This window comes from Mobula hypostoma, chromosome 21 (genome assembly GCF_963921235.1).
Source record: "Mobula hypostoma chromosome 21, sMobHyp1.1, whole genome shotgun sequence".
NCBI classification, from domain to species: Eukaryota; Metazoa; Chordata; class Chondrichthyes; order Myliobatiformes; family Myliobatidae; genus Mobula; species Mobula hypostoma.
In genome coordinates, this window is record NC_086117.1 from 44,603,841 (window position 1) to 44,631,689 (window position 27,849).

The 27,849-nt window shown below is 47.8% G+C and overlaps 1 protein-coding gene across 2 annotated transcripts; it reads left to right on the forward strand.

The window, feature by feature from the left end:
* alad (aminolevulinate dehydratase) lies at positions 1-27,828 on the forward strand. Of its 2 annotated transcripts, none has more exons than XM_063073875.1 (12): positions 1-67; positions 4,307-4,478; positions 4,702-4,752; positions 9,654-9,750; positions 10,927-11,062; positions 14,112-14,195; positions 16,755-16,843; positions 17,963-18,018; positions 18,736-18,823; positions 20,345-20,431; positions 21,035-21,164; positions 26,538-27,828. In XM_063073875.1, exons 2-12 carry the CDS (start codon positions 4,366-4,368, stop codon positions 26,597-26,599), a joined length of 993 nt encoding a protein of 330 aa, XP_062929945.1. In that variant the 5' UTR covers positions 1-67; positions 4,307-4,365; the 3' UTR covers positions 26,600-27,828. The 2 variants fall into 2 exon arrangements, with proteins under 2 accessions (XP_062929945.1, XP_062929946.1); XM_063073876.1 differs by having other exon boundaries at positions 7-67; positions 4,336-4,478.
* The last annotated feature ends 21 nt before the right edge of the window (positions 27,829-27,849 follow it).

Genomic DNA, 27,849 nt, shown 5'->3' on the forward strand with positions numbered 1-27,849 from the left:
CAATGGGCGGGGCTTGCCTTTGCTTCCGGGTTATGTGGTGTTCCCCTCATTGAAAACGGGCGCAGAGGTGAGAAGTAGTTGTAATTATTTACTCTTTTCTGAAGATAATTTGTGCCAGTTTTAATATTTTGAATGTCAAACACTTAACGTGGCTACTAGTTGTGCCAGGGTACTGAAGGTGAGGGTAAACTTCATCGTTAGAGATGTATGTGCTGTACATATGTAAAGTGTGCGAGGGAATGTGAATGTTGTAAGAGGGTCAGTTGATTCTGAACTGACAACAAAATGCTGGAAGCGGTCGGGGATAGGGTGCGGGTCAGACAGCGTGTACGGAAAGGGAAATTACTGTTTCGGGAGTCACAGGGCAAAATACGAACTGGATTTAGCAGCATCTGTGGAGGAAAAAATGTCGGGTCAAGATCCTTCACTGGGACTGAAAGAGCAGAGGGCAGTAGCCAGTTTAACGAGGTGAACGGAAGAGATGGGGAAAGAGCCAGGTAGACCGAGATAACAGTGGGGGAGAGAAGGGTGGCAATAGTAATAGAGGCTGGGAGTTGATGGGTGAATGCAACAAAACTAAAGGGAGGTGGGGAGAGCAGACGGGAGAAGTGGGGATGAAGTGAGCAGATTGGAAGCAATGTATGAGTCAAGGGAGGAGGTGTAGGGGCAGGTGAAGCTCTTGTTCCGCATGCCAGGAGGGAGATCAGTGGGGAGGGACGAGGCAGTCGTGTCATCTGAGCAGGTCAGCAAGGGGAAAGAAACTAGGTCATGGAAAGTTAATGTGAAAGATTGGGTGTGTGTAGGCTGAAGAGGAGGAGAAGTGTTTCTGGGCTTGGGAGTGGGAAAATTAATTGATGTAGATCTGTTTATCCTGCCGGTAGATTTGACCCGTCGAATGACCTAATCCAAACTATAACTGTCATTATCTAGCAATTCACAATGTTTATGAGCTGGCTGTTTGGAGTAGGAGATCTGGATGGAATTAGGTCACAGGTATAGTTCCAGGTGAAAGGATAACAAATTAGTTTCTTTTTTGGCGGCACTCTCTCAACCAACGTGGGTTCCTAACTACAGTAGATAAAGATCAGACATGGGGATTGTTCTCCTTATCTCGGGAGCCACCTGTGAATGAAGGCAGGAATTCGCCGCCACTTTCAGTGCACCAGCTCTCCTTTCAGCAGCTGAGGGGAAAAAGGGTGTTTGAATTCGGGACCTCAGGCCAACAAAAAGCCCATTGTTACCGGACAGTGGTGATCCCTATGACAACCTCGGCTGATACCCCAAAGCACTGCAGAGGTACCACCGGCGCGATCACTGCTAAATGGTGGGGGGTCAATTACAGATACTGTACCTGCAGATTGGCTGGGAAGTGACACAGAGAGAGCATCACTGCAGTGCAGCCAGTCTGGGCTTCGGTAATCAGAATGCAACCACCAGGGGGCTGCCACAGATGCTGTGACTTACTCAGTAAGTTTGTATGGAAACTGGTTGCAGTGTGTGTTACGGGAAAGGTAGCTGCGCTCTAACCCGTTGGGAACTGCACAGAAAGTTAACAGGGCCTAGTGCCGAAAGTGATGCTGCTGGGGAACCAATGGGGAGTCGAACAAATACTGCGATTGCCGTGCGGCCAGTAAAAAGTTGGTTTTGTACCTGCAACAAATGGGTAATGGGTCTAGTGTAACCAATGGATAGAACAGTACAATACAGGAACAGGCCATTCGGCCCACAGTGTTGTGCCGACCCAGCTAAAAAGCAAATTAAAACCACCCAAACACTAATCCCTCCTACCTACACCATGTCCATATTCCTCCATCCTCCTCACATCCACGTGCCTATCCAAATGTCTCTTAAAAGCCTGTAATGTGTTTGCCTCTACCACCATCCCAGGCAGTGCATTCCAGTCATCCACCACTCTGAGTAAAATAATACCCCTCACCTCCCCCTTGAACCTACCTCCTCTCATTTTCAATGCATGCCCTCTGGTTTTAGACATTTAAACCCTGGGAAACAGATACTCTCTGTCCACTCTATCTGTGCCTCTCAGATCTCTATCAGATCTCCCCTCAGCCTCCTGCACTCCAGAGAGAACACCTCAAGTTTATCCAGCCTCTCGTGATAGCACCTACTCTCTAAACCAAGCAGCGTCTTGGTGAACCTCTTCTGCACCCTCTCCAAAGCCTCAACTTCCTTCCTACAGTGGGACGACCAGAACTGTGGCCCTACCAGAGTTTTATAAAGTTGCAACGTAACCTCCTGACTCGACTTGACTAATAAAAGTAAGCATTCCGTAAGCCGCCTTAACCACCTTTTGACCTTGAGAGTTGAAACATTGCGATTGTAGAAAAGGCATTTGGGAGCCAAATAGGAGACAGTATTTGATATTTTCATGTCTGTAGCCCGCATTGAACTCTACTGAAGTTGCTGTGTACAATAGAGAGCTGAGTACATTGACAGTAATTAATTGGCATATAATCAGTGATGCTAATATCTGCAGGGTAGGACAACTGAGTTTGGCTTTATTACACACTCCAGGGTCTGGCCAAGTAGCTGTTCTCGAGCCTGCTGGTGTGCGGCTTGAGGCTTCTCTACCTCCTGCCCGTGATACCTGTGAGAAGATGGCATGACCCCTGGATAGTGGGGGTCTTTGATGGTGGATGTTGCCCCCTTGAGGCCGTACCTCGGGTGGCTGCTTCCAGTGGTAACGAGGGATGTTCCAGTGATGTATTGGGGCGAGGGCACTTCCCCCTGCAGCTTGCATTCTTGTGCACTCAGACTGCTATACCAGACCAAGGTGCAGCCAGTCAGGGTAGATCTGTAGCATTTTGCTGTGCCGAGCCTCCTCAACCTTCTAAGAAAGTAAAAACGCTGGTGCGCCCTCCTGACGAGCATCCATCCATTATGTTAATGCCCAGGAATATAAAGCTGCTGATTACGTCCATGCAATACGTTAATGCCCAGGAATATAAAGCCGTTGATTGCATCCATACGTTACGATAATGCCCAGGAATATAAAGCCGTTGATTGCATCCATACGTTATGTTAATGCCCAGGAATATAAAGCCGTTGATTGCATCCATACGTTACGTTAATGCCCAGGAATATAAAGCTGTTGATTGCATCCATACGTTATGTTAATGCCCAGGAATATAAAGTTGCTGATTACGTCCATACGTTATGTTAATGCCCAGGAATATAAAGCCGTTGATTGCATCCATACGTTACGTTAATGCCCAGGAATATAAAGCCGTTGATTGCATCCATACGTTATGTTAATGCCCAGGAATATAAAGCTGCTGATTACGTCCATGCAATGCGTTAATGCCCAGGAATATAAAGCTGTTTATTACGTCCATGCAATACGTTAATGCCCAGGAATATAAAGCCGTTGATTGCACCCATCCGTTATGTTAATGCCCAGGAATATAAAGCTGCTGACCCTCCCCAATGCGATCCGCCAGTTGTAGACTGATATATGTTCGCCCTTCGTCCCCTTCCCCGAGTCAGCAATCAGATCTTTAGTTTTACTGGCGTTGAGTGAGAGGCTGATGATGAGGTGCCCTGTGTCGATCCCATAAACTGACTCATCCCCACCTTTGATTCATCCAACACCAGTGTCCCTGTGGAACAGCCGTGAGCCCCTGCAACTCCTTCACCTTCCTCCCTTTATTCTGCCGCCACATTCCACCTTTCACCCCCCAGCTCCTCTCATCAATCCCACCTACCTACCTTCACCTCCTCCCCTGGACTCGCCTATCACCCGACAGCTTGGGATCCTCCTCCCTTACCCCCGCCCCCAACTTTTTAATTATGGTTTCTGTCCTCCTCCTTTCCAGTCCCGATCGAGGCTCTCTGCCCAAAATGATAACTGTTCATTCTCCTCCACGAACGCTTCCCAACCTGCGGAGTTCCTCAAGAACTTTGTGTGCAGCTGCTCCAGATTTCCGGCACCTGCGGTCTTGTGTCCCCGTTTTACAACAGCACTTTTTTTTTTTGCCGCCTGCCCATTGATGGTAAGATCTTTTAGTGGTGGTATTTGAATCCACAGATCTGGGGCCAGTTAGAAGTAGCAACCCCTTTAATGTATTGCTGTCCAAGGGGTGAACCCTCCCCTCTCCCTGGAGTGTTTGGATCCGTTCTGACCCGGTGTTCATCTGCAGAGGAGGTTGGAATGTGTGGGTGGGGACGGGGAGGGTGTGATCTGAGAGGTGGAGTTTCATTGCAGTCCAGTCTGCAGCTCAGAGACAAGATACCCTCCCTGAACTTTTAGCTGAAACATTCAACTGTTCGAGTTCTGTTCTCTCCTCAGAACTTTCTCCCTGCTCTGTTGGGCTTTAGGTCTCTCGCGTGCCCACCGGGGAAAGGACAATGCAGACAGAATCGCTCTTGCACAGTGGCTACTCGCACCCCCTGCTCCGAGCCTGGCAGACCTGTGCCGCCACCTTCACCGCAAGCAACCTGGTCTACCCCATCTTCGTAACGTAAGTGCTGGCGGGGGAGAGGGGGGAGCGCTGTCCCACAAGGGAATTTTGTACTTAACCTAAAGTGGAGGGTGCGATAAATATCCAGACCAGCGTTTGACTGACACTGCTGTCCCATTGAGAACGCGATTGGGACTGGGAGGTTGAAGGATGCTGAGACCCAGGACAGAACTTGTTGCCCTGGGAACCGTGGAGCTGACACCCTCTCTCTCTGCTCTTTCAGTGACGACGCTGACGCCGTGGAGCCTATCCCGAGCCTCCCAGGGATCGCCAGGTAGGCAAGCCCGATGACCAGTCCCTGCAGGGAGCTGGGCAGAGGAGAGGGCGGGAGAGGAAGGAGGAGTAGTAGGCAGGAGTGAGGAAGAAGAGTACAGTAATGGGAAGGGGAGGTTGTGGGGGGTGGGGGGGAACGGGGAGGAGGACTCTCCCTCACTGATCTTTGCACGGTCAGTGCAGGTTGGCCCTGGGTTACAGCGGGGCTCCCTTCCCATGAACTGTTTCACGGGTCTGACGTGCGCCCGCAAGCGAAGTTGCAGGTGGCAGATTTATTGTCCGTGATGGGGTCTACAGCCCCACCACACCCAGTGTCCATCCCGCCGGTCTCACCGACACCGTTCATCAGGCAGGCTGTAAGTCAGGCATGTATAAGCCAGGAGGACCCGGCTCGTGTTTCTTGGCCCCGTGGTGCCCTCTGCCTGTTCAAATGATGAAAATTATTACTAATTGTTTGCAAGAAAATGGGTAGGGAAGCTCTTCCTCTCTGATGTAGTCAGGCCACTTTCTCCCTACTGTCTCTTGTTCAATACTTTAAACTGCCCAACCCCTCCAAACACCCTGTCCTCTCATCCTGCACATTTGTAGCCACGCGTCTGAACAACTATTAGAACAGCCAGCGGCATTTTGAAACAGCTGTTTAATAGTGGCCCTGCAACTAGGACGATTGTAATGGGGCTGAGGAACTCGGGATACTGCAGGGTCGATCTGGAGCACTGCTGGTGGTTTCAGTCACCTTGTTTCTGAAGGGAGAGCTTTCATGAGGCATTGGAGAGGTAGTTCACAGAGTCTGTTCCTGAAATTAATGGTTTGAGTTCCAAAGAAAAGTTTGGCAGCTTGGAACTGTACTCATTGGGGTTTAGGAGAAAGAAGGGCGATCTATTGAGACAGGGAAGATTCTGAGGAAGATTAGCAGGATCAGTGCTCAGAATATGCTGGACCCATCTCATGGAGGTATCTGGAATCACAGGTGTAGTTTTGTTTAAAAAAAGATGCGGGCAATTTCAGATAGAAATGTGGAGAAATTTCTTCTCTAAAAGAGGGGCTGAATTCTCTGCCCCCAATAGCTGTGAAAATTGACAGAATTTTGGTCAGGAGTAGAGCTGAGTTCTGAGGAACAGGCAGAGCAAAGTACCAGCCCTGACTTCACAACCACTCCAGTCATTCAGCACGACCTGTTCCCCTTTTCATTCAGACTCTCCAACGTGAAAAAGAGTTTCAGGATATATATTGTATACATTTCCCTGACATTAAATGTACCCTTTGAACATATTCTGCTGTTCAGTAAGGTGGGATTTCCAGCTACATTCACTCACCTTGTCTTCGAGCCTCCTGAGTGCCCTTGTCTAGCAGGTATCCATCAGGCTTGGGTCAGTGGCTGTGAGCATGTGCAGCGTTTCATGGGACTGAGCTCCACCCTCTGCGCAGCAGTGTTCTCTAACCTTCTCCTCAGTGCTGTGCCCCTGGCTCCGAAAGTTCCATCACTCCTTTATTAGAGGATAAAGTTTCTCTCTCTCCCCCCTTGCTGATTCGTTTAAAAATGCTGAAATTATTCAGCATTTTATATAATTCCAAACAATAGATGTCTATTTCGCATATTTTCTGTAACTTCTCACATTTTAACATGGGGAGCACTTTCAGCGTTTTGGTGAATCTGTGCTGCCCTCACTTTGAGACCTGTGTATTCTCTAATGTGCGGTGCCCAGAGAGCTCCAGATGTGCCAGTCCCTGGCTTTGTACAGCTATAACTAAACCTCACTCGCTTTCTATTCCAGCAGCTTTCTAGCTCACTTAACACACACACACAGTGCTGGAGGAACTCAGCAGGTCAGGCAGCATCTATGGGAAGGAATAATCAGTCACTGTTTCAGTCCGAGACACGTCATCTGGGCATTCCATTTGCCATTTGCGTTCTAATCAATTGCGTTGGCCCCGCACCGTGTCACTTTTTACGAACTGGACAACGTTGGGATTTGCATCCTTGCTGTGAATAAATGTGATGTTAACTTGTTAGTTTTAAGAGTGACGGCCACTATTACAAAAACTGCATTTGTTTTAAATTCAAACCCTAACAGTACGATTGTACAATCACGTTGCAGGCAAAAAGCAGACAAATCATAACTAGCACACTCTAAGCTAGCACATTCCCATCCTCAGTGAGGACAGATTTATCCCCTGTGATGAAATACCTCTGTTAACCATGGAGGTATGTTCTTTTTCCACAGCTACCCAGGCACCGACTTGCCCCCTGAACATTACCAGGCAGTCAGCCCTCGTGGAGTCCTCCACTGCCCGTCTCAACGATCCATGGATAGCTGTCTTAGCCTGCCCCAGGGGCAGGCTTATTCGGGCATCTGCCCCCCTCCGTGCTGGATGACCAGAGATAAGGAGAGTGGGGCTAAAATGCAGCCAGAAGGCAAGGAGCAGACCCCACATATGTGAATAGAGGCTGCTCCCCTTTGCACACGGTCTCTCCCAGGCGGCTGGGCGATCTGTACTCATGGTAGTGACACGAATCAGGAGGGAGTCAACCCACCCTGACAGGAATTGCTGCTGTAGATAGTGTTTTTTAAAACAAATGAATTAACAACATTGTTGAGGAAAGTAAGCAGCACATTGAAGATTCTGTACCACACCTGCCCCATCAGCTGAAGTGTCTGCCTGTGTGGAAGCTGATACAGCACTGGGGCTGGGGCTGGGGGGTGGGGGAGGTGAGGATGCGGCTTCTCGGTTTGTCTCTCTCCGCACAGAGGCGTGGACGCTGAAGCAGTCGGGTGTCCTTCCCTTCAGACAAAGAAACCGTGTGGCTGAGCGGTCTTATCGAGCTGCACGACTCTAGGTTGTACATGTGGTTCACTCCCAGTGTGATACAGGGTCCCATTACACAGAACTCAAGCCTGGCAAACTGATCTTTGTCCAAAATTAAAAATGCTTGGATTAGTTCACCAGTCTGGTGTGAGAGAGAAACTGAAATCTGCAGCAAGGAAGCTTATTATGTAAACATATTTAATAAATATGTTTTAAGTATTTCTGCTATTCCAAGCTGAGCTACAAAATTAACTCTCATTTTACACAGTTCCTGGATGGCCCCCTGTTTCAGGCAGAATCCTCCACCCTGCAGTTTCCAGCAAGTTAGCTTTGTTGTGAGAAAAGGAAAGATATGGCAGATGGGAATTATAGTGAATCGAAGGCTGTGTGCAGTGGGATGCCACAGGGTCTGTTCCTGGTCCCCTGCAGTACATATCAAGATCTTCCACATGCATGGAATGGTGTGATAAGGAACTTTGCTGATGAAACCAAACTGTGGTTGACAGTGATAAGTTCAGGGCTGCAGCAAGATATTGACAGACTGGTGGAGGGGCACTGGAGTGGAAAATGGAATTCAGTTTGCCAAAGTGTGAGACATTGCAATAGGACTGTTGGATCTCTATTAGGGTTCTTCCGGGAGTCAAAAATGGGGAGCAGCAGTAATTCTAATGATCATTTATTTTAGATTACAAACAAACATACAGATACTAAGCAAACTAAATAAAGAGCTGAGAAACGATGTTGAGGTAGAACGAATGCAAAGATAAAAGGAACAAAGATGGAAAAATCAATCACTTTTATAAATCAGATCAGAAGTTCCTCAGATAGGAATAAACTAGATAATAGGCTACATAATTAAAACAATTACATCTCGTGGGTAACGTGCTAATCCTTAGCCGATGAAAAATGAAAAAGATGATAAACTGTTTAGCTGCTGCACCACTTTCTGCCAGTGAGTGTGTAAGATACATGAGCTTATTTAAAAAGTACAAATCTTATTAGAAAGTATTATTTAAAAAAAACTAGTGGTTTCCAACAGGGGAGAACAAGTACAATGGGAGTGAGGAACGAAGGGATCCTGGAGACACAGGTCACAGGATAGTCAGGTAAGTTAGTTCAGAGGACATTAGTCAAATTGGTTTAATTAACCAAGCCACAGAGTGCACAAGGTTCGGGGTCATGTGTAAAGTACTGGTTACACCCGCGTTTGGGACTCTGCACGTAATTTTGGTGAGAATGCCGGAGAAGCAGTGGAGTAGGGGTCAGATGGAGAGTTCGGAGGATGGAGAGTTACAGTTATGCGATCAGGCTACCTCGGTGCTTTTGGGGGAGAATTGACGGATGGGAGCTGGAATTGAGGCTGAGACAGTTTGAGCAAGGTCGACTTTTGAGCTTGTGTTCCTTGGCGTTTAGACGGATGAGGGGAGACATTTTCTAAACTGATAGGAGGCCTGATGGGGTGAACCTCGGGATGTTTTCACTACTGTGAGAGTTTTAAACAGGGTAAGAGGACAGTCATTTAAAAGTGAGGTGAAACTCTCCCCTGCAGACAGTGGTGAACCTGTGGGATTCTCTGCCCCAGTGGGTGGGGGGTCATTAGAAGTATTTAAAGCATCTGACAGATCAGGGAGAAATGGCACAGTTGGACGAGCTCAGAACAGCCATGATATTAAATGGTGGGCAGGCTTAGAGGCCCTTGTGGTCTGAGTTCCACAGCCCGTTTGTCTTTGAAGTGTCGGTCACGGGGAGAATTCCTGCAGAGGACGGTGAGAATTGAACTGCGATCACTGGTGCTGTAACGTGTTACGCTAACCTCTGTACTATTGTGCTGCCCCACACCTGACGTGTCTGGTTTCCCTGACACTGTACCTCAATACAGTGTGTGTGTCTGTGTGCGTGCGTGTGTGAGAGAGAATCTCTCAAGGAGAAAGTTGAAATAGTTCTGTTTGGAAAACCGGGTTGCCTTGTGCTTTTGGTCATTATAACGTTTCAGGTACACTACACAACTTCCTCCATCATTTTCCCTGGGGCGTGATGGTTGTACGGTGACGATGTGGTGTAAACAGAGGCTGTTTGTCTTGTCTGCCTCTCCAGGTATGGTGTCAATAAGCTGGAAGGGATGCTGCGACCCCTCGTTGACCAGGGTCTGGCTTGTGTATTGATCTTTGGTGTTCCAGCTAAACTTGCCAAGGTAGGATTCAAAGTGGTGAGCTGCCTTTCCAGGAGTCAGGCTCTGTCTTTACACTCTTCATCACTGTTCTTTTTAGCGTGCAGTTTTACAGATCTGGATATCAGTTGCAAGGCCAGTATCTATATTGCATGTCCCTAATTGAGGTGGGTGTGAGGCACCTCCTTCGATCACTGCAGTCCTTCTGGTGAATTGCAGTGCTGCTGGGGACGGAGTTTCACGATTTAGACCCAGCCACAATTTTTCCAAAATCAGGGTTGGGTGATTTACCTTCAGCCCTTGGGCATCCCAGGTATCTTCATCGCCAGTCAGCCCAATCACGATGTCAGACACCACTGAAGCAAACCCAGGAAGAGCAGGGAGCCAGATTATCTCTTCCTCAGACATTGGTCAGGCATTGAGATCTTCACATAAATTGATTGTTTGAATTTTCTGAAAGGTTTCACAAGGAATCTGTCACAACTTCTTGATGATGGAGAATTGAATGCATCAGACTGATCTACTGTCCCTGCTTGTTGCTGCACGGAGGTTTTGGATAGAAGATGTCAGATGAAGACTCTGTCCCGAATGATTTTTCTCACGTGCCGTCACGTGATGGCTGGTTACCTCGGTCACTTCCTGAGGCAGCACCAAACCATTGGGTGGTGGTCTAAAGCCGGCCTCAGTCTGATTTTGGTACAACATAGCTTTTCATTTTAATTGCCTGCCTGCTACATTCTCCTTGGTGCTCACAATCTGTTTCACTGACGTATTACAGTGCACTTTGCGGGAGTCTGGAAAAAGTATAATCTGCCTCTGTTTAGCCTGTGCTGTCCCTGTCTCAGAGATTGTGAGATGGAACAGTACAGAAAGAGTTGTATCCCATCTCTGCCTGTGCTGTCCCTGTCCTGGGAGTAAACGACAGGACAGTGTAGAGGGAACTTTGTTCTCAAGATAACTGTACTGCTCCTATCCCAGGAGTAAACAACGGGACAGTGTAGAGCGAGCTTTGTTCTCTATATTACTACTGCTCCTATCCCAGGAGTAAATGATGGGACAGTGTAGAGGGAGCTTCACTGAACGTGGCTGCAAGTGTATTCTACATTGCTTAAGTGTTCCATCGGGTGATAACAACACACTAAAGCCAGTCACTCTTGAATGCCACCGCTGCCTTTAATTGAGCTGTGTTTCCTCGGACAGGATGAAAGAGGGTCCGGAGCAGACCAGCAGGAGACCCCAGCCATCCTGGCTGTTAAAAAGCTGCGCAGCACGTTCCCGGGTCTGGTGATTGCCTGTGATGTCTGCCTCTGTCCATACACTGATCATGGGCACTGTGGTGAGTAAACAGCTGGGATTCCTTTCTCAGATCCCTCCACCTCTCCGATTCTTAGTAACAAAGTGAAGGTCGAATATTGTCCTGTCCACAGGTGCAATGCAAACCCTATGTGAAGCAGCATCGTGGGATGTAGCATCGTAACAAAAACGTAATTACATATAAATTATGTGCACATTTCACAAGAAAGAACACCATTAGAGCAATAAAAAGCAAAGTTCACTTTAGTGCAGAGTGATCCAAGTGTAACATTGCTAAACCTGTAGTGGTTAGGCTTGTTTCAGTTGGTTCAGGAACTGACTGATTGAAGGGAAGTAGCTGTTCTTGAATGGTGTTATGTGTCTCCAGCTTCCTGACATTCTTTCCTGATGGTGGCTGTGAGAAGATGGCATGGCCCAGATGGTGGGGATCTTTGGTGATAGATATTGCCTTCTGCAGTGCCTCCTGTAGATACTGCCAATAGCGGGGAGCAATTTGCCACGACGTATTGGGCTGAGTGAACTATAGCCGATTCGGGTTAATTGGTCAACCAGTTCATCGGGGCAGCTGCTGATTTGGAATGACTCTTAAAGAATAAAAGTTCATCGAGAAAATAGCCTGGATTCTCTTCGTTTATTTTGGATACTATGCCACTTAATTGGGACAGGAGACTGTTGCCAAACAGTTTCTAGCTAGTGTCAGTCGGGTGAACTTGTGTGGCTGTTAGACACTACACTGCACTCAGAACAAATAATTCTTAAATTGTGTCAGTCATGTGCATTTGTGTTCAAAAAGCAGTGATTTTAGTCACTGATAGTGGTCGATAAGTAAGCAGTAAGACAATTCAGAACTGTTTTCCTCACTGCAGTTTCAAGCATTCAGGCTCGGAGATGCCAAAAACACCAAGAGTGAAAAGAAAATGATTTCACTTCTTCAACAAGTTAGGAACTATGGAGAATTTGAAGGTATTGACAATCATCTTGATCAGTAAAATGGAAATGAAGATTTGGAGGATGCAGTCGTCGAGAGCATTGTATGAAGGCACTCAGTGTCTGCACTAATTTAGTTCATTTGCCATCAATCAAAAGAACACGGCAGCACATTGGCTGTCTGTCTTATCTGACGACAGTGAAACCTGTGTGGGGCAGTTGTTAAAGTGGAGAAGCCGTTAACCTGGGGCAACCTTGGAAGTACATGTAGTCATCCCAAACTGAGGTCTTCTTTCGCTGCAGTGGATGACCGTGACTCCTTCTGTGCCTTGTCGTGCCCTTCGCTCTCCACAAAGCATTGTGGAGCCGCCTTCCTGGTTGTTGGATCTCACTGTTAATCTTATCCACCCAGTCCACCAGAGCTGACTTCAGGGGCTAGGACAGGCATGTCCCCGTCTCACCGGGGTATGAGATCAGCTGGCTACCCTCACTTGGTTTAACCCACCTGTTGAGGCCGTGCAGCGGGGGGTGGCCGCCGTCACGAGCAAGCAGCCACTTGGAGCCACGTGTGAGAGGCGGGTGTCTGGTGAGAAACAGAGGTGAGTGAGCTGACAGAATGGACTGGACAAGCCCCTTCAATAAAAGTGCTACCCCTTCATGGACACCCCTTACACAGCAGAATTTCTCTGCTGGTAACTATTAGAAAGTAATACACAGTTTTATAGTACTGTAGTAGCTTTGGTAGTGTTTTGATTTATTGCACATTTCATTTCAATACATAATTTGTTACTCTTTTAAATGGTAGTTTTTTAATACCTTTTTAATTATTTCCATGAAACTTCAGTTAATTGGAGCAACTGCTTAATTGGACCAAAATGTACTGGTCCCAATGTGTCCTAATTAACTGGAAAACACTGTGTTCTCTGCAGCTTTTTATGTTCATGCATATTCAAATTGCCATACCAGACCACAATGCAACCAGTCATAACGCACAGGGTGTGTCAGTCTGACTCCAATAACCGGAGTTGGAACTGTGTCTGAGCCAAACCACATGTAAGTGACAGCTGGAGTAGTGAGTTGAAATGTTTTGAGGAGGAAGAGACCCAACTCGGGTCCAGAACTTCCACTGGATCTTTACAAGATATCAGGCAATGTCTGCTTCCAACAAGGAATCTTAATCACCTCCCCTTGACCTTCCATGGCAGTACCGTTACTGAGAAACCCACCATTAACATCCATTGACCAGGAGCCAACTAGACCAGCCACATGGTTATCATGGCTGTAAGTGTAGGTCACGGGCTGGTATCGTGCAGTGAGTGACTCACCTCCTGACATCCCATCGCCTTTCCATCACCTGAAAGGTGTGTGATGAAAGACTTTCCACTTTCCTCGAAGATTGCAGTGCCAACACCTATCGAGAAGCTTGATGCCATCTTGGATAAAGTGACCTGGTTGACGGTGACACCCATCAGTGCTCATTTGTTCTGGACGTTTATCCCTCCACCACTTCACCCACAAAATGCATTGTGGTTAACTTGCCCGGGGCATTCCACCAGCACCTCCCAAACAGGGAGCCTCTACCCCCAAGAAGGGCAAGGGCAGCAGATCAAGGAAGCGCCACCACATACGGGTTCCTCCAGTTCACGCGCCATCATTGAGATCACGGTGTAGAAACTGGCCCATCAAATCCAATCCTACCGCTGAACGTCCATTTGACCTGGAAATATGTCACAGCTCCTGAATTATCGCCGGGTGTAAATCCTGGAATGTCCATCCCAACGATGGCACGGGCGCATCGTCCAGGTCAAGCGGGGGCCTCACCGTTAGCTTTTCAGGGCAGTTCGGCGTGGGCAATAAATGCCAGTCTTGCCCGCGATGCTCTGATGCTGATCATTAATCTTGGCTGATGTGCTGGGGTTGGGGTATCAGGCTCAGAGACAGTGCTGGGAGGCACTGGGGTCAGGGACCGCCTGTGATAGGCACAACTGCAGTCATCTCCTTCCACAAGGTTCCTGTTGCCTCAGTGGTGCTCTCCCTCACACCAGTATTTCCCTGGCAGCCAGCTGTTGAGGGATACATCTCCGGCAATGGAGGTAAAGGGCACAATGCCAGGGGATAATGGCTGTTGGTCTTCTTCTCTCTAGGGATCCTCCGAGAGGATGGGACACTGAACAATGAAGCCAGCTGCCATCGGCTGGCGGAGGTGGCACTGGCTTACGCCAAGGCAGGTGAGCACAAAATTCAGGAGCTGGAACTTTTCCAAAAGCTATATATTTAAAGTGACAAAGGCTGATGGATCTAGGGGACCTGGAAACGTCTTCCATTGTTGTTCAGTTTTGATCCAGTAGCAGTCCAAAAATCAACCTGAAATCAACTGTGTAACCCAGCGTGCAGTGGTGTTCAGCTACATAGTCAGAATGCAAAGTGACCTTGCAACGGAAACAACAGGAATTCTGCAGATGCTGGAAATTCAACACACATCAAAGTTGCTGGTGAACGCAGCAAGCCAGGCAGCATCTATAGGAAGAGGCGCAGTCGACGTTTCAGGCCGAGACCCTTGGTCCTGACGAAGGGTCTCGGCCTGAAACGTCGACTGCGCCTCTTCCTATAGATGCTGCCTGGCCTGCTGCGTTCACCAGCAACTTTGATGTGTGTTGCTTGACCTTGCAACGGGTTGACCCAGTGAGGTGGTGAGATTGGTTTTGAGGGTACAAGTCATTTACTTTGTGGTTAATTCTGTGCAGTCACAGCTGCTGAACAAGCAGTAATCTGAGTCTTAAATCCCTGACTAAGTTATGAATAATGTTTCGTCAGAACAATGTGGTCTGGTGAAACAATTTTGACACTTAATGGTTGTTCACTGTCCACAGATGCTCCCTGATACACGAACATAAGCGACGGGAGCAGGAGGCCATTCAGCCCTTCAAGTCTGTTCTACTGATTGTGACTGATCTGATAGTTGGTCACATCTCTGCTATCCTGTTTGGCCCCCATTATCCCTCATTCATCTGGAACCCAAAAGTCAACCCCAGCCTTGAATGTACTTAGTCTCAGCCACCATCTGGGGTAGCAAATTCCAAAGATTTACTGACCTCTGAGAAGAAATTCGCCCGTATTGCCAAGATGAGTAGCCAATTTTGTATCATGAGACTGTGTCCCAAGTTCTAGGACCCCAGTGAGGAAAACTCTGTCAGAGCATCTACCCTTCCAACTCCCCTTTGTTTTCTTCAAAACTCCAGAGCATGTTAGATCAACCCTAAAACAATCCCCTCATCCCAGAGATCAACCGTGACCTTTCCTGTTCTGTCTTGACAGCAGCTATATCCCAGGGGATTCCAAGGGTGGTCAGTCGGGAACCCTGCACCAGAGTTCCTCCCAATGTGTTCTGTTCCTCCCTAATAATTTCCAATAGATAACTTCACATGTTCTCTGTTATATAAAATCTGACATTGCTTTCCCCAATTAATTTGTTCATGTTCTGTATCCTTATCCTTCCCTTTGTTACCTAATTCTGTATCATCTGAAATATTGTACATCTGTCTAAATTGTTAATATAGATTGTAAATAATTGATGTTCCAGTCCTGATTACAATCTGCCAACCTGAAAATTACCTATTTTTCCTTTCTCTGTGTCAGTTAACCAAAAATCTGTCTCGGCCCTGAATTTACTTAATCACAGCAGTTCAGCTGCCTTGAGTAGAAAATTCAAAATATTCACTGGCCTCGGGGGAAGAAACTCTCCCTTATTTTGAAAAAGAGGCCTTGACCTGCCATATATTTCCAATAACTTGGGGTGGGGTGGGGATGTTACTGGGAGGGGCAGAAATACCTGCACGAGCTGAAACACCACTGGCTGCTCCCTAGGAATGTGGTCAAACACAATATGACAACAAGAGAAGTGAGATACTGTATTAGAACCAGATCCAGAGAGAGCTTTTAAAGAGCATATTAGAGGATGTAAGGGGGGGGGCGGTTTCAGAATTTACCCCCCCCCCCCCCCATAGGTTATAGAAAAATAGTGTGTGACAGATTGTGAGTTCTGAGACATTACTGATGGGAGATTTAGGACTGAATTTGTAAAGGAGATTACTGCTTGTCACGGTGTGAAATCTACTCTGACATTAGTCATCCAAATTCAGTGGTCATTTGGTAATTCAGTTAAAAGGGTTTGGTGGTAATTATATCCTTAACTTTAAATTGTAGAGAAAATGGTTGGAAGTTACAGGAAAATAAAAGATCCACCTGTAACAATCCAACCAGCTCATGGAATTTCAGTTCCTCCTCTTGCATTAGGATTGATACATCTAGAACCCTGCCTTGACCCCTGGCAACTTGAGACCAAAAGTCTCCCAGTTGTCACAGGAAGCTGACACAGTGTCCTCGGGGCCAGGTATGAATTCACCCAGACTGGACAAGTAAATGTCATGAAATTGGACAGCCTTAATCCAATTCTCAATGAGAATAAAACTATTGTACTATCATTTATGGAATGTGTTAACTAAACTGTTGCTTAGAGATGCGTAGTCAGCAACACTCATGTTAATTAATTGAATGAGCTTGGATTAGAATTTAATCCACTGACTCTATGTACATTCCTTCCTCAGTGCCCAGGCAGCTTTGAGCACTTTATGTTATTTCACCACGATGCTCAGAAGGAATTCCTTTGTCTGTTAGAGCAAACTTGTGGGAGGGTGGGGGAGGCAGCAGTGAAATTCCTAGATGTGTGGAAAACCTTTTTGCCAAATGCCCGAGGGGTTTCTAAGAAATGATGGCCACTCTCGTTTCAGGATGCCATATTGTAGCTCCCTCGGATATGATGGATGGCAGAGTTGGATCCATAAAGCAGGCTCTCGCCTCCAATGATCTGGGAAACAAGGTAAAGCTGTTTTACTTTGGAGCCAGCTCGGAGCTTGGTGTAGAGTTATCAATGAAGATCAGTGCAGGAAAGCTGATCTAAAAGTAGGCAGTACTGGAAACGCTCAGCAGCTGAGGCAGCAGCTATGGAAGGGGAAACAGGTTAAAGGGCCTTCATCAGAATACTGGTACTTCCTGAATTGTTTGTTCACTTTACGGCTAGCTGCCATTCTGAGAGCTCTGTCCAGGTGGTACAATCTTAAAATGAAACCACAGGTGCTGGAGTCTGGGATGAAAACAAACTCTGTGGAGGAACTCTGGGTCAGACAGCGCCTCTTGAGGGAAGTAGACAGTCAGTGTTTCAAGTGGAAAATATAGAAATGTTGACTGTTCACTTCCTTCTACAGATGTTACTTGATCCACTGACTTCCTCCTGCAGTTGTTTTCTTGCAATATTCAAACGTTAGAGTATAAACTGGTTGGTCTGAAATGTTGATTCCTCTCTCCACCTGCTCTGAACATGTCAGTGAGATACAACACACATCCTGCTGGTTAGCGGGCTAGGCAGCACCTATGGGGGGGGGGGAATGGACCGTCAGCGTTTCTTAACCCGAAACATCAACTGTCCGTTTCCCTCCACGCGTTCTGCCTGACCCACTGAGCTCCCCCGTTTTTTGTGTGTGTTGCTCCAGACTTCCAGCATCTGCAATCTCTCTTGTATCGAGCTGAGATACGAGATTCAGCACTGCTTCACCGAGTTGGCTGTGGGTTCTCAGCCGGTCGCCAGGAGATTCGTGGGGCTCGTCTCTCCGAGCTGCACCTTACAATCAACAGCTTGCACTGTTGACCTGCCACAGTAGTTAACTCAGCGACTGGAAACTGCACTTCCTGTTAGTTTGTCCCCACTCTCACGTACTCAGCCTAGCTCAGCCTACACCCCTCCGACAATTCCAGGCAACAACATTGTTCCACACAGATTGAGGGCCCAACCTTGCTGCCCTGGTGATACGGGGAAGTGGTGATTGGAATGTGGAGATTTTATATTGGGGTGGGTGGGGCTGGGAACTAGGTGATGGGAGTTTGAAATAAAATGTGCTTGAATTTTGTCAGATTTTCAACCTGAGTTTAATCTTTCCACCAGGTTTCAGTGATGAGCTACAGTGCAAAGTTTGCTTCCTGTTTTTATGGACCTTTCCGGTGAGTTCACTGACTGGCACAGGGTTGATCAGCCAGATTCATCAATTTAATGTCAGGAATCTGTATACAGTATGCAACCTGAAATTCTTACTCTTCACAGACATCCACAAAACAAAAAAAGCCCCAAAGAATGAATGTCAGAAGCATCAGATCCCCAATGCAACCCCTCCCACATGCAAGCAGTAGCAGAGGCATCGACCCTCCCCCCCCACTTGCACCAACCCCACCCTCCGTAAAAAGTATAGATACACTTGCCCACTCAGCACCAACCTGTCCCTGTTTTACGTGGTGCTGTGGATAACTGTGTCGATGCCGCAAAGCCTGTGTGTTTAGGGTGAGCGAGTGAGTGTTACGGTGGACGGTGCCAGTTCAAAGATCTAATTGAGGAGGAATTGGACCAAAAATTCTGCAGACTCTGCAAATCTGAAACAAAAGTAGGAAATGCAGTAATCTCCCTGCAGACTGAGCAGCAGCAATGAGGTGAGGAATGTTGGCACAGCTGCTGCCCGAATTCCCAGTGTTGGCTGTTCTTGTCTTTAACCATCGGTGTGGAGTTTGGTGCCATGGGGACTGCGGGAAACAATTGCTTGACACGTTTTGGGGGGGTGGGGAGCGGAGGGTGAAGTAAGCTGGATGTATTAAAAAGGATAGAGGAACATGGGCCTTTTGTGCTGGTTGGAACTGGTGGTTGTGTGATTCGTGTCCTTCCCCCATCAGAGACGCTGCCCAGTCAAAGCCAGCTTTTGGAGATCGCAAGTGCTACCAGCTGCCTCCGGGCGCCAGGGGACTCGCTATCCGAGCTGTGGTAAGTGAAAGCCTGCAGTGTGTGAGCAGTCAGCACGCTGGGACCCTCCACTGAGCCGCTGTTGCGGAAGCATCTCGGGAGCAGCAGACAGAACAAACTAGGCCGACTCAGAGAACTGTTTCCCACTAAAGGACTTTATTTATATGCGATATCACGGAGAGCCTCCTTTCCTAAAAGCGGTGTTCAGAGGCTCTGGTTAGCTTTCAGACACGCTTCATTATATAGACACAGCGTACGTGACTAAAAGCACTTAACAATAATATTGCTTGACTGTAAACTTGGGCCTAGAATGTAACAAACAGCATGACTTTGAACTTGGCCTAAATTTCAACAAACAACAGCATTGTATAAATGCGGCGCTATAACATTTTTCTTTAGACATTATCAAGGTCTTTCAGCTAAATTCTAAAAGCAAGGACCTTAGCTGAATTTTAAGAGCATTCACAAGCTCTTGGGTTAACCCCTACATATCCAAATAGCCTTAAGTTCTTCCACAGCCACAGTATGTAGACTTAGATCTGCTGCATCCTGCAAACACTGGGAGCATCTTCATGACAGGTTAGGCAATAAACCGCAGCCCGTGCCGGTCTCGGTCACAATTAACTGCAGAGTACGGTAGTATGCTTCGGTAGGGAGGGTTGTCAGGTGCAGGGTACATCCTTCCCCAGTGAAGGAACTGTGCTGCCATGTGGTGTGGGTTAACTATTCCGTTGCACAAATGTAGTTGGTGAGGGGTGGACATACTTCTCTGCCAAAGGAGGTGTAAGGCGCTTCTTCCCTCTGCTACCCTATAGGTCACCCTTGGGCTAGGTGTAGCACCTGCTTAGCTCCCCAGTCAGGGTCACGCGAAGCCATGGGATCAGGTGGTGGATGGTCGTATGAGCAACTGGTGTGTATCACAAGCCCTGGTTAAGTGACAATGATGCCAGGCAGACAATCTCTGAAGAGTATTGATAATGGCTGGGGTCACCCATCTTGTAAAGACACTGCCCAGAAGAAGACAATGGCAAACCACTTCTGTAGAAAAATTTGCCAAGAACCATCCTGGTCGTGGAAAGACCATGATGATAATGAGTTGAGCTGGCAAGGAGCCCACCATGTCTTTCAGGGCAGCTCTGATTGCCTGGTGCACTCCCTCTCCCTGCCGGCAGATTGGGATTGTAAATTGGTTATTACTGTCACACTTAGCAAGGCACAGTGGAAAAACTTACCTTGCAATTCCGTCCATGCAAATCAATTCATTACGACAGTGCACTGAGGTTGGACAGGGTAAAGTAATAACGGTGTTACACAGAAAGTACAGTGCAGGTAAACAATAGGCAACAAGGTCATAAGGGGACACATTGTGAGATTGAGGGTCCATTTCATCATACTCAGTAATCTCTGGTGCAGACTAGGACATGTTCTTCTTTTGCTCTCAGAGTCAGGAGATTGCGCACAGCAAATGCCTGCTGATAGTCACAAGTGTGACTGCTCCTTGTAAACGATGACTTGAAGTGACACTTTGCCACCCTGCTGCAGGACCGTGATGTGCGTGAGGGAGCGGACATGCTGATGGTCAAGCCTGGTATGCCTTACCTGGACGTTGTCCGAGAGGTGAAGAACAAAGTAAGTGGGTTCAGGTTCCCTCTACCCATGGAGCTTGAAGAGGTGGGGGGGGAGGGGGGGGGAGCAATTTTGTGCAAAAAGTAAGCAGCTGAGGGTGGCTGCTGCCAGTGAGCTCTTTATGACTGAGTTGGAATAAGGTGTGCAGACCTGACTTTGATCTAAGTGACTGTGTTGACGGAGAGATCGTGTGTGCTTTCCTACTGGTGCAGAGCAATCCTCTCCTCTCTGTTGTGGGAGCACTGGAGGTAGGTTTAAAGGTAGGCTGTCATATCAGCTCATTCACCCCATCACTGTGAAGATTCATCACAACTTTCATTCCAGGTTCCCATCGGCTGTTTCCACTTGTTCCATCTTTGCACTTGAGAATTATTACAGGTACTGACAATAAGTACATTCTGATAGTCTATTTGTTGCCTGCAGAGAGCTGAAACTTAGTGAGACAAAGTCTGAGGGAAGATAGCAGGTTGTATTAGAATGTAACATTTGTTTGATAGCAGTTTGTATTAGAACATAACTTTTGTTTGAACTGAGCAACCCTTGTCAATGATTTATTCATCCTCTCTCTCACTCACTCACTTGTTCTCTCTCCTACCTTCCCTTCAGTACCCCTGTCACCCGCTAGCGATTTACCACGTCTCTGGAGAGTTTGCAATGCTGTGGCATGGTGCCCAAGCTGGAGCTTTCAATCTAAAGACAGCCGTGATGGAGGCGCTGACCAGCTTCAGGAGGGCAGGTAGTACTCTTCACCTAACTAAGCTCTTCTTCCATTGTCTCGCACCTGGCACCAGGCAGGGTCCCAGCAATGCATCAGTATGTCGTGCACCAACCGGTGATCATGATGAAGCCCATTATACCCAAGAATAGCCTGTCTTTGATAATCCTGGGCAGGCGGGTCAGACACCATTTGTACACGTGTGCTGCTGGATCTGACCATGTTGTGAGTTTACACGGAGCATTTCAGTAGTGGGGCAGTCAATGTGGTCCCCTTCTCTACTCTGCATCAGTGTGTGAACTAGGGCATTGGAGAGAGAAAGCTCGGTGTCTGCTGAGGTGTGTGAGGGACTGGGTATTCGATGAACAACAACATCACTTGTGATGCAGGAGGCTACTTGGCTGCTTGTGGTTGTACTGGAAATGATTTTTTTTTTAATTACCTGTAGCTCTTTAAAAAGGACAATCAGAAATCAGGTTCAAAATCACTCATATTTCATGAAAGTTGTTATTTTGTGGTGGCAGTACAGTTCAAGACATTAAAAATTTATATAAATTATGATTTAAAAAATAACTAAATTGTGTGAAGAAGGAATAGTGAGGTAGCGAATCATGAACCATTCAGAAATCCGACGGCAGAGGTGTTCCTACTGCACCGTTTCTGTAGATGTCAGACTAACTTTCCAGTGCAAAGTAAAAGTTGTCTGCTGTACGGTGGACAGTTCTGGGTGGGTGGCCCTGAGATCTTTACTTTATTGTCGCCAAACAATTGATACTAGAGCGTACAATCATCACAGCAATATTTGATTCTGCGCTTAGCGCTCCCTGGAGTACCAATCGATAGTAAATATTAAAAATTTAAATTATAAATCATAAATAGAAAATAGAAACGGGAAAGTAAGGTAGTGCAAAACAACCGAGGGGCAGGTCCGGATATTTGGAGGGTACGGCCCAGATCCGGGTCAGGATCCGTTCAACAGCCTTATCACAGTTGGAACGAAGCTGTTCCCAAATCTGGCCGTACGAGTCTTCAAGCTCCTGAGCCTTCTCCTGGCGGGAAGAGGGACGAAAAGTGCGTTGGCTGGGTGGGCCGTGTCCTTGATTATCCTGGCAGCACTGCTCCGACAGCGTGCGGTGTAAAGTGAGTCCAAGGACGGAAGATTGGTTTGTGTGATGTGCTGGGCTGTGTTCACAATCTTCTGCAGCTTCTTTCGGTCTTGGACAGGACAACTTCCATACCAGGTTGTGATGCACCCTAGAAGAATGCTTTCTACGGTGCATCTATAAAAATTAGTGAGGGTTTTAGGGGACAGGCCAAATTTCTTTAGTTTTCTCAGGAAGTAAAGGTGCTGGTGGGCCTTCTTGGCAGTGAACTCTGCTTGGTTGGACCAGGTCAGATCATTTGTGATAGTGACCCCGAGGAACTTAAAGCTTTTGACCTGTTCCACTTGCACACCACTGATGTAAATCTCCAGTTCCCTCTCTGAAGACACCAAATGCTGTTGGATCACGGTCTGGTGTCTCTGAAAAGGAAAAGCAGTCACTCTGTCTGAGAACTTGGACAACAGTGGTGACTGGTTACATAGATATGGGGTCATCACACACACACGGCCAATCTGCCCACACCCACCACTGATGGCAATTTCATGACCAAGGTTCGTGGACATGATTTGGAAAGAAGACACTCCCAATCAGATTCTTGAAACTGAGATTTGCCAAGTGTGTATGAAACTGAACCATAGCCTGAGAAATTATACCCAGATCAGGAGCCAGGGCAGCTCTGCCCTCTTCCCGATCACACGCTCGATGCTTTTGGAGACAGAAGCAACTCTCACTCCATCTCCACCGGGCAGCTTTTCAATCTCTTTATTTTGCTGTGGAGAATTCTGTGGGTGTTCACCCCAGAAGGGGAGCAGGGATGGTCCTGGGATTTGGGAAGAGACTTGGTGAATGATTTGGCAGGGTCAGGGGAGGAAGCAAACATTGGATTTCCCCAAGGAACAAGGGAGACTGTTTCACTGCGGTTGACCCTGGGTGTGACCATCTTCTGCAGGAGGTCACCCCCTCAGGGGTGCTTTCCTTAGTCATTTCAGGGGCGGGAGGTTGCCTGCATTTATGGCCCACCCCCAGAAGAGTGGCAGTGAGCTGTTGCCATGATTTTGGTCCATGTGATGAAGGGGCTCCTGTGACACTGTTGCACAGAGTTCTGGATTTAGAGCCAACAACAATGGAGGGCACGCACGTATTTCCAGATGGTGATGGTGCTTTGTGGGTGTCACCCTGGGCATGGTTCAGTGCACCAGCTGCCCTTGTCCTGGATGGGCATCGAGTTGTACTGCTGAAGCTGCTCCCATGCAGGCAAGGTGGCAGTGTTCTCTACCGCCTTCTGCCTGGTGACTACCCAGCCTTTGATCTGCTAGTGTAACCACTGTGGCTGGCCCAGTTGCATTTGTGGTGAACTCCAGGATGTTGACTGAAGATCAGAGGATTGCAGATTGCAGTCTGAAACAAAAAATAAAAATGCTGGAAGCATCAGTGGGAACAGAAACAGAGTTAGGCTTACAGCTCTGAGTCCATTCAGAACTGGGAAAGAGAGAGAAAGCAAGTTAGTTTTAAATATGAGAGAAAAGTCTTCGACTCAAAACAAACTATTTTGGTCCATGTACGGCTGTAATCTGACTTGCTAAATGTTTCCAGCATATTTGATGATTAACCTCTGTTGATGGTGGGTGACTGGGTAGTGGGAATGTGATTGAAAGGTTTTGGATTTCCTATACACCTTCGTCAATTGTCACTTCTGTGGCACGAGTCACACTCTGTGTGGGGAGGGGACGTGTCTGACACTGAGGGGAGGGGACTGTCTGACGCTGTGTGAGGAGAGGGGACATGTCTGACACTGTGTGTGGGGGAGGGGACGAGTCTGACGCTGTGTGAGGGGAGGGGACGTGTCTGACAGTGTGTGTGGGGAGGGGACCAGTCTGACGCTGTGTGAGGAGAGGGGACATGTCTGACACTGTGTGTGGGGGAGGGGACGAGTCTGACACTGTGTGTGGGGAGGGGACGAGTCTGACCCTGTGTGTGGGGGAGGGGACGTGTCTGACACTGTGTGTGGGGGAGGGGACGAGTCTGAAAGTGTGTGTGGGGGAGGGGACGTGTCTGACGCAGTGTGTGGGGAGGGGATGTGGCTGACCGTGTGTGTGGGGAGGGGACGAGTCTGACAGTGTGTGTGGGGAAGGGGGTAAATCTGACCGTGTGTGGGGGAGGGGACGAGTCTGACAGTCTGACGCTGTGTGAGGGGACGAGTCTGATGCTATGTGAGGGGAGGGACGTGTCTGATAGTGTGTGTGGGGAGGGGATGTGTCTGACAGTTTGTGGGGGGAGGGAACGAGTCTGACACTGTGTGGGTGAGGGGATGTGTTTGACAGTGTGAGGGGAGGGGACGTGTCTGACACTGAGGGGAGGGGACGTGTCTCACAATGTGTGAGGGGAGGGGACGAGTCTGACACTGTGAGGGGAGGGGACGTGTCTGACGCTATGTGAGGGGAGGGGACGTGGCTGACACTGTGTGTGGGGGGAGGGGACGTGTCTGACACTGTGTGTGAGGGGAGGGGATGTGGCTGACACTGTGTGTGGGGGGAGGGGACGTGTCTGACGCTGTGTGAGGGGAGGGGACGTGTCTGACAGTGTGTGTGGGGAGGGGACCAGTCTGACACTGTGTGAGGGGAGGGGACCAGTCTGACACTGTGTGTGAGGGGAGGGGACGAGTCTGACAGTGTGTGTGGGGAGGGGACCAGTCTGACACTGTGTGAGGGGAGGGGACGAGTCTGACGCTGTGTGTGGGGGAGTGTATGAGCCTTACACTATGTGTGAGAAGGGAATTCCATAGGGATTACCCCAGGTGGAGTTTTTTTTTACTGGGAATTGCCCTGAGTTGGGCTTATGTCTGGGGAATGCCTCAAATGGGTCATCCTGTCAGCAATTATCTGCCATTTCAGAATCACTCTGTTTAAATTTTACTTCAGTCTCTATTCTTTGTGTGGGGATACCCAATTTTCAGTTGTTTGTGTACCAGTCTACTGGTGATTGTTCCTTGGTGAGACTTTCAGTCATGGGCAAACTAACACACTGAAGTCCCCCTGTACATCAACATCTTTCAATCCCTCACTATCTGCTTGCCCGTTCAGTTTATCTATCTACACCAACTCTACCTCAACTTCACACCAGTCACTCTGCATCCTTCTCAAACCTCAGCCGACCACCTCGACAGATCGTGTGCCCTAGCAGTGCACCGTTAGTCACTGTTCCCCATTGTTAACCAACTCTATTCACCCCATCCTACTTCTTCCTCTGATGTGACTGCTGACTGAAAGCACTAAAACACAATCAGGTTGTAATTACTGTCCTGTATGATGTGAAATTTGTTGTTTTGCGCCAACAGTGCAAAGGCGTAAGCTGGTCACCCTTATCAATTATTTCACTCTTATCGCCTCTGCTGGTTTCTGGGGACTGGTGCAGTGGACCATTGATGTGGACTCCAAACACGAGCAAGTCTGCAGATGCTGGAAATCCAAAGCAACACACACAAAATGCTAGGGGAAGTCAGCAGGCCAGGAAGCATCTGTGGAAAAGAGTAAACGAGACTTCTTCGGAACTGGAAAGAAAGAGAAGTCGTCTGTTTCTTTCCAGTCCTGATGATGGACAGGTCTCGGCCTGAAACCTCGACTGTGTCCTCTTTTCCATAGGTGCTGCCTGGCCTGCTGAGTTCCCCAAGCCATTTGTGTGTGTTGCATTGTTGTAAAGGCCATTCTAGTCAGAGCGTTGCAGTAGGGATCATCCCAATCCGGACGTTCCAGGTTGTTATGGTGACTGCGTGACTTGTCAGGGATGGCTACAATCGGACATTCTGGTGTGGATTGAAGGTGAACCGATCTGGAGGTCTGTATGAGGAGCAGTCTGAATATGATTGGCCCCGCTGATGTTGGGTATTGGCCACCTTCATTCGGTAGGAAGCCCTGACGGAACAGTCTCCTATTGGTTTTCAGTGGGGACTGCCCCAGGCTGCACCTGGAATGGGTTTCCTATGGGCAGTACAGCCCTGGGTTGTGGGGCACTCCATGTAGGGGGCTGCCTTAACTTGGGTGTTTGAGGGGAGAGATTGGCTTTGGTTAAGGGGCTCTGTGGAGACTGCCCTGAATGTTCTTGAAGTGTTGGTGCATAATTAAATGCAAGTCCATATTAAGCTACCCTGATTCCAGTGTACGTTCGCTGGTCATTCACCCAAAGATGGTCCCATTGGTACCCCACCCTCTGTCCACTGGAAGTGTGCACGGACAACAGCTCCTGCTGGGTGTAGCTTTCTCTCTGATGTGTGGTTTCTTCTGTGTGGATTTTGCAGGTGCGGACATCATCATCACGTACTACGTGCCACAAATCCTGAGCTGGCTGAAGGACATTTGATGCTGCTCCTCCTGAGCACAGAACAGACTGGGTTTTGAAGAAATATTACTCTGCTCTTTCACTCACCCTCATCCCACAGCTGCTAACCTGGTCCAATGTCTATCTGATCCTCTGCCTGACAGTGAGAGGGGCAACTTTTAAACTGTAACGTTTGTGTTCACCAAAGGTATATTTTCACAGATGTTTAGCACCTATCAGATCTTTGCATCATGTTTTGGAGTGAATCCAACTGAGAGAAAATATAAAAGGGCCAAGTACTGAAGTCTGAAAACCTACAGACACAAGAAAATCTGCAGATGCTGCAAATCCAAAGCAACACACACAAAATGCTGGAGGAACTCAGCAGGTCAGAAAGCAACACACAAAATGCTGGAGGAACTCAGCAGGTCACAAAGCAACACACACAAAATGCTGGAGGAACTCAGCAGGTCAGAAAGCAACACACACAAAATGCTGGAGGAACTCAGCAGGTCAGAAAGCAACACATACAAAATGCTGGAGGAACTCAGCAGGTCAGAAAGCAACACACACAAAATGCTGGAGGAACTCAGCAGGTCAGAAAGCAACACACACAAAATGCTGGAGGAACTCAGCAGGTCAGAAAGCAACACATACAAAATGCTGGAGGAACTCAGCAGGTCAGAAAGCAACGGACACAAAATGCTGGAGGATCTCAACAGGTCAGAAAGCAACGGACAATGCTGGAGTAACTCAGCAGGTCTGGCAGCATCTGTGGAAATGAGTAAACAGTCGACGTTTCTCAGCAGGTACTGACGAAGGGTCTCAGCCTGAAACATCGACTTTTTCATCATTTCCATAGATGCTGCCTGACCTGCTGAGTTCCTCCAGCATTTTGTGTGCGTTGCGATGTCTGAAAGACTGCAGGTATCTGATTTTGCAAACGATCTGTGATTATTTCAATATACAGAACCTCAGGGATTGTAAAATGAACAAGTATGAAGGTTTTGTCAGTAAATCATGTGGCTGACATGTTAATGTACTGTGTAACGGCTGCCCAGGTGCCTTTCTGAACTTGACCCTTCTGTGGGTACATGCCTTAGAAGTACAATCTGTACATGAAACCCTGTGAATGAATGAAATGGAATCCTCTGTTTTAATAAAACAAACACTAAAAATTATGTTCTGTTTGGAGCTCAAGAGAGAATTGTTCCTTTAAATTGTATAGTGTTTCATAAACTGGTATAACAAATGATAGATTAAACACTCATTCTGGCTAGCTGGTGTATTTT

What these genes read in the sequence shown, in the direction of transcription:
- alad (XM_063073875.1), top strand. Translation starts at nt 4,366, where the DNA reads ATGCAGACAGAATCGCTCTTGCACAGTGGCTACTCGCACCCCCTGCTC. An exon ending in GTCTACCCCATCTTCGTAAC is followed by an intron (nt 4,479 to 4,701) that starts GTAAGTGCTGGC and finishes CTGCTCTTTCAG; the next exon opens with TGACGACGCTGACGCCGTGG. An exon ending in TTCCAGCTAAACTTGCCAAG is followed by an intron (nt 9,751 to 10,926) that starts GTAGGATTCAAA and finishes TTCCTCGGACAG; the next exon opens with GATGAAAGAGGGTCCGGAGC.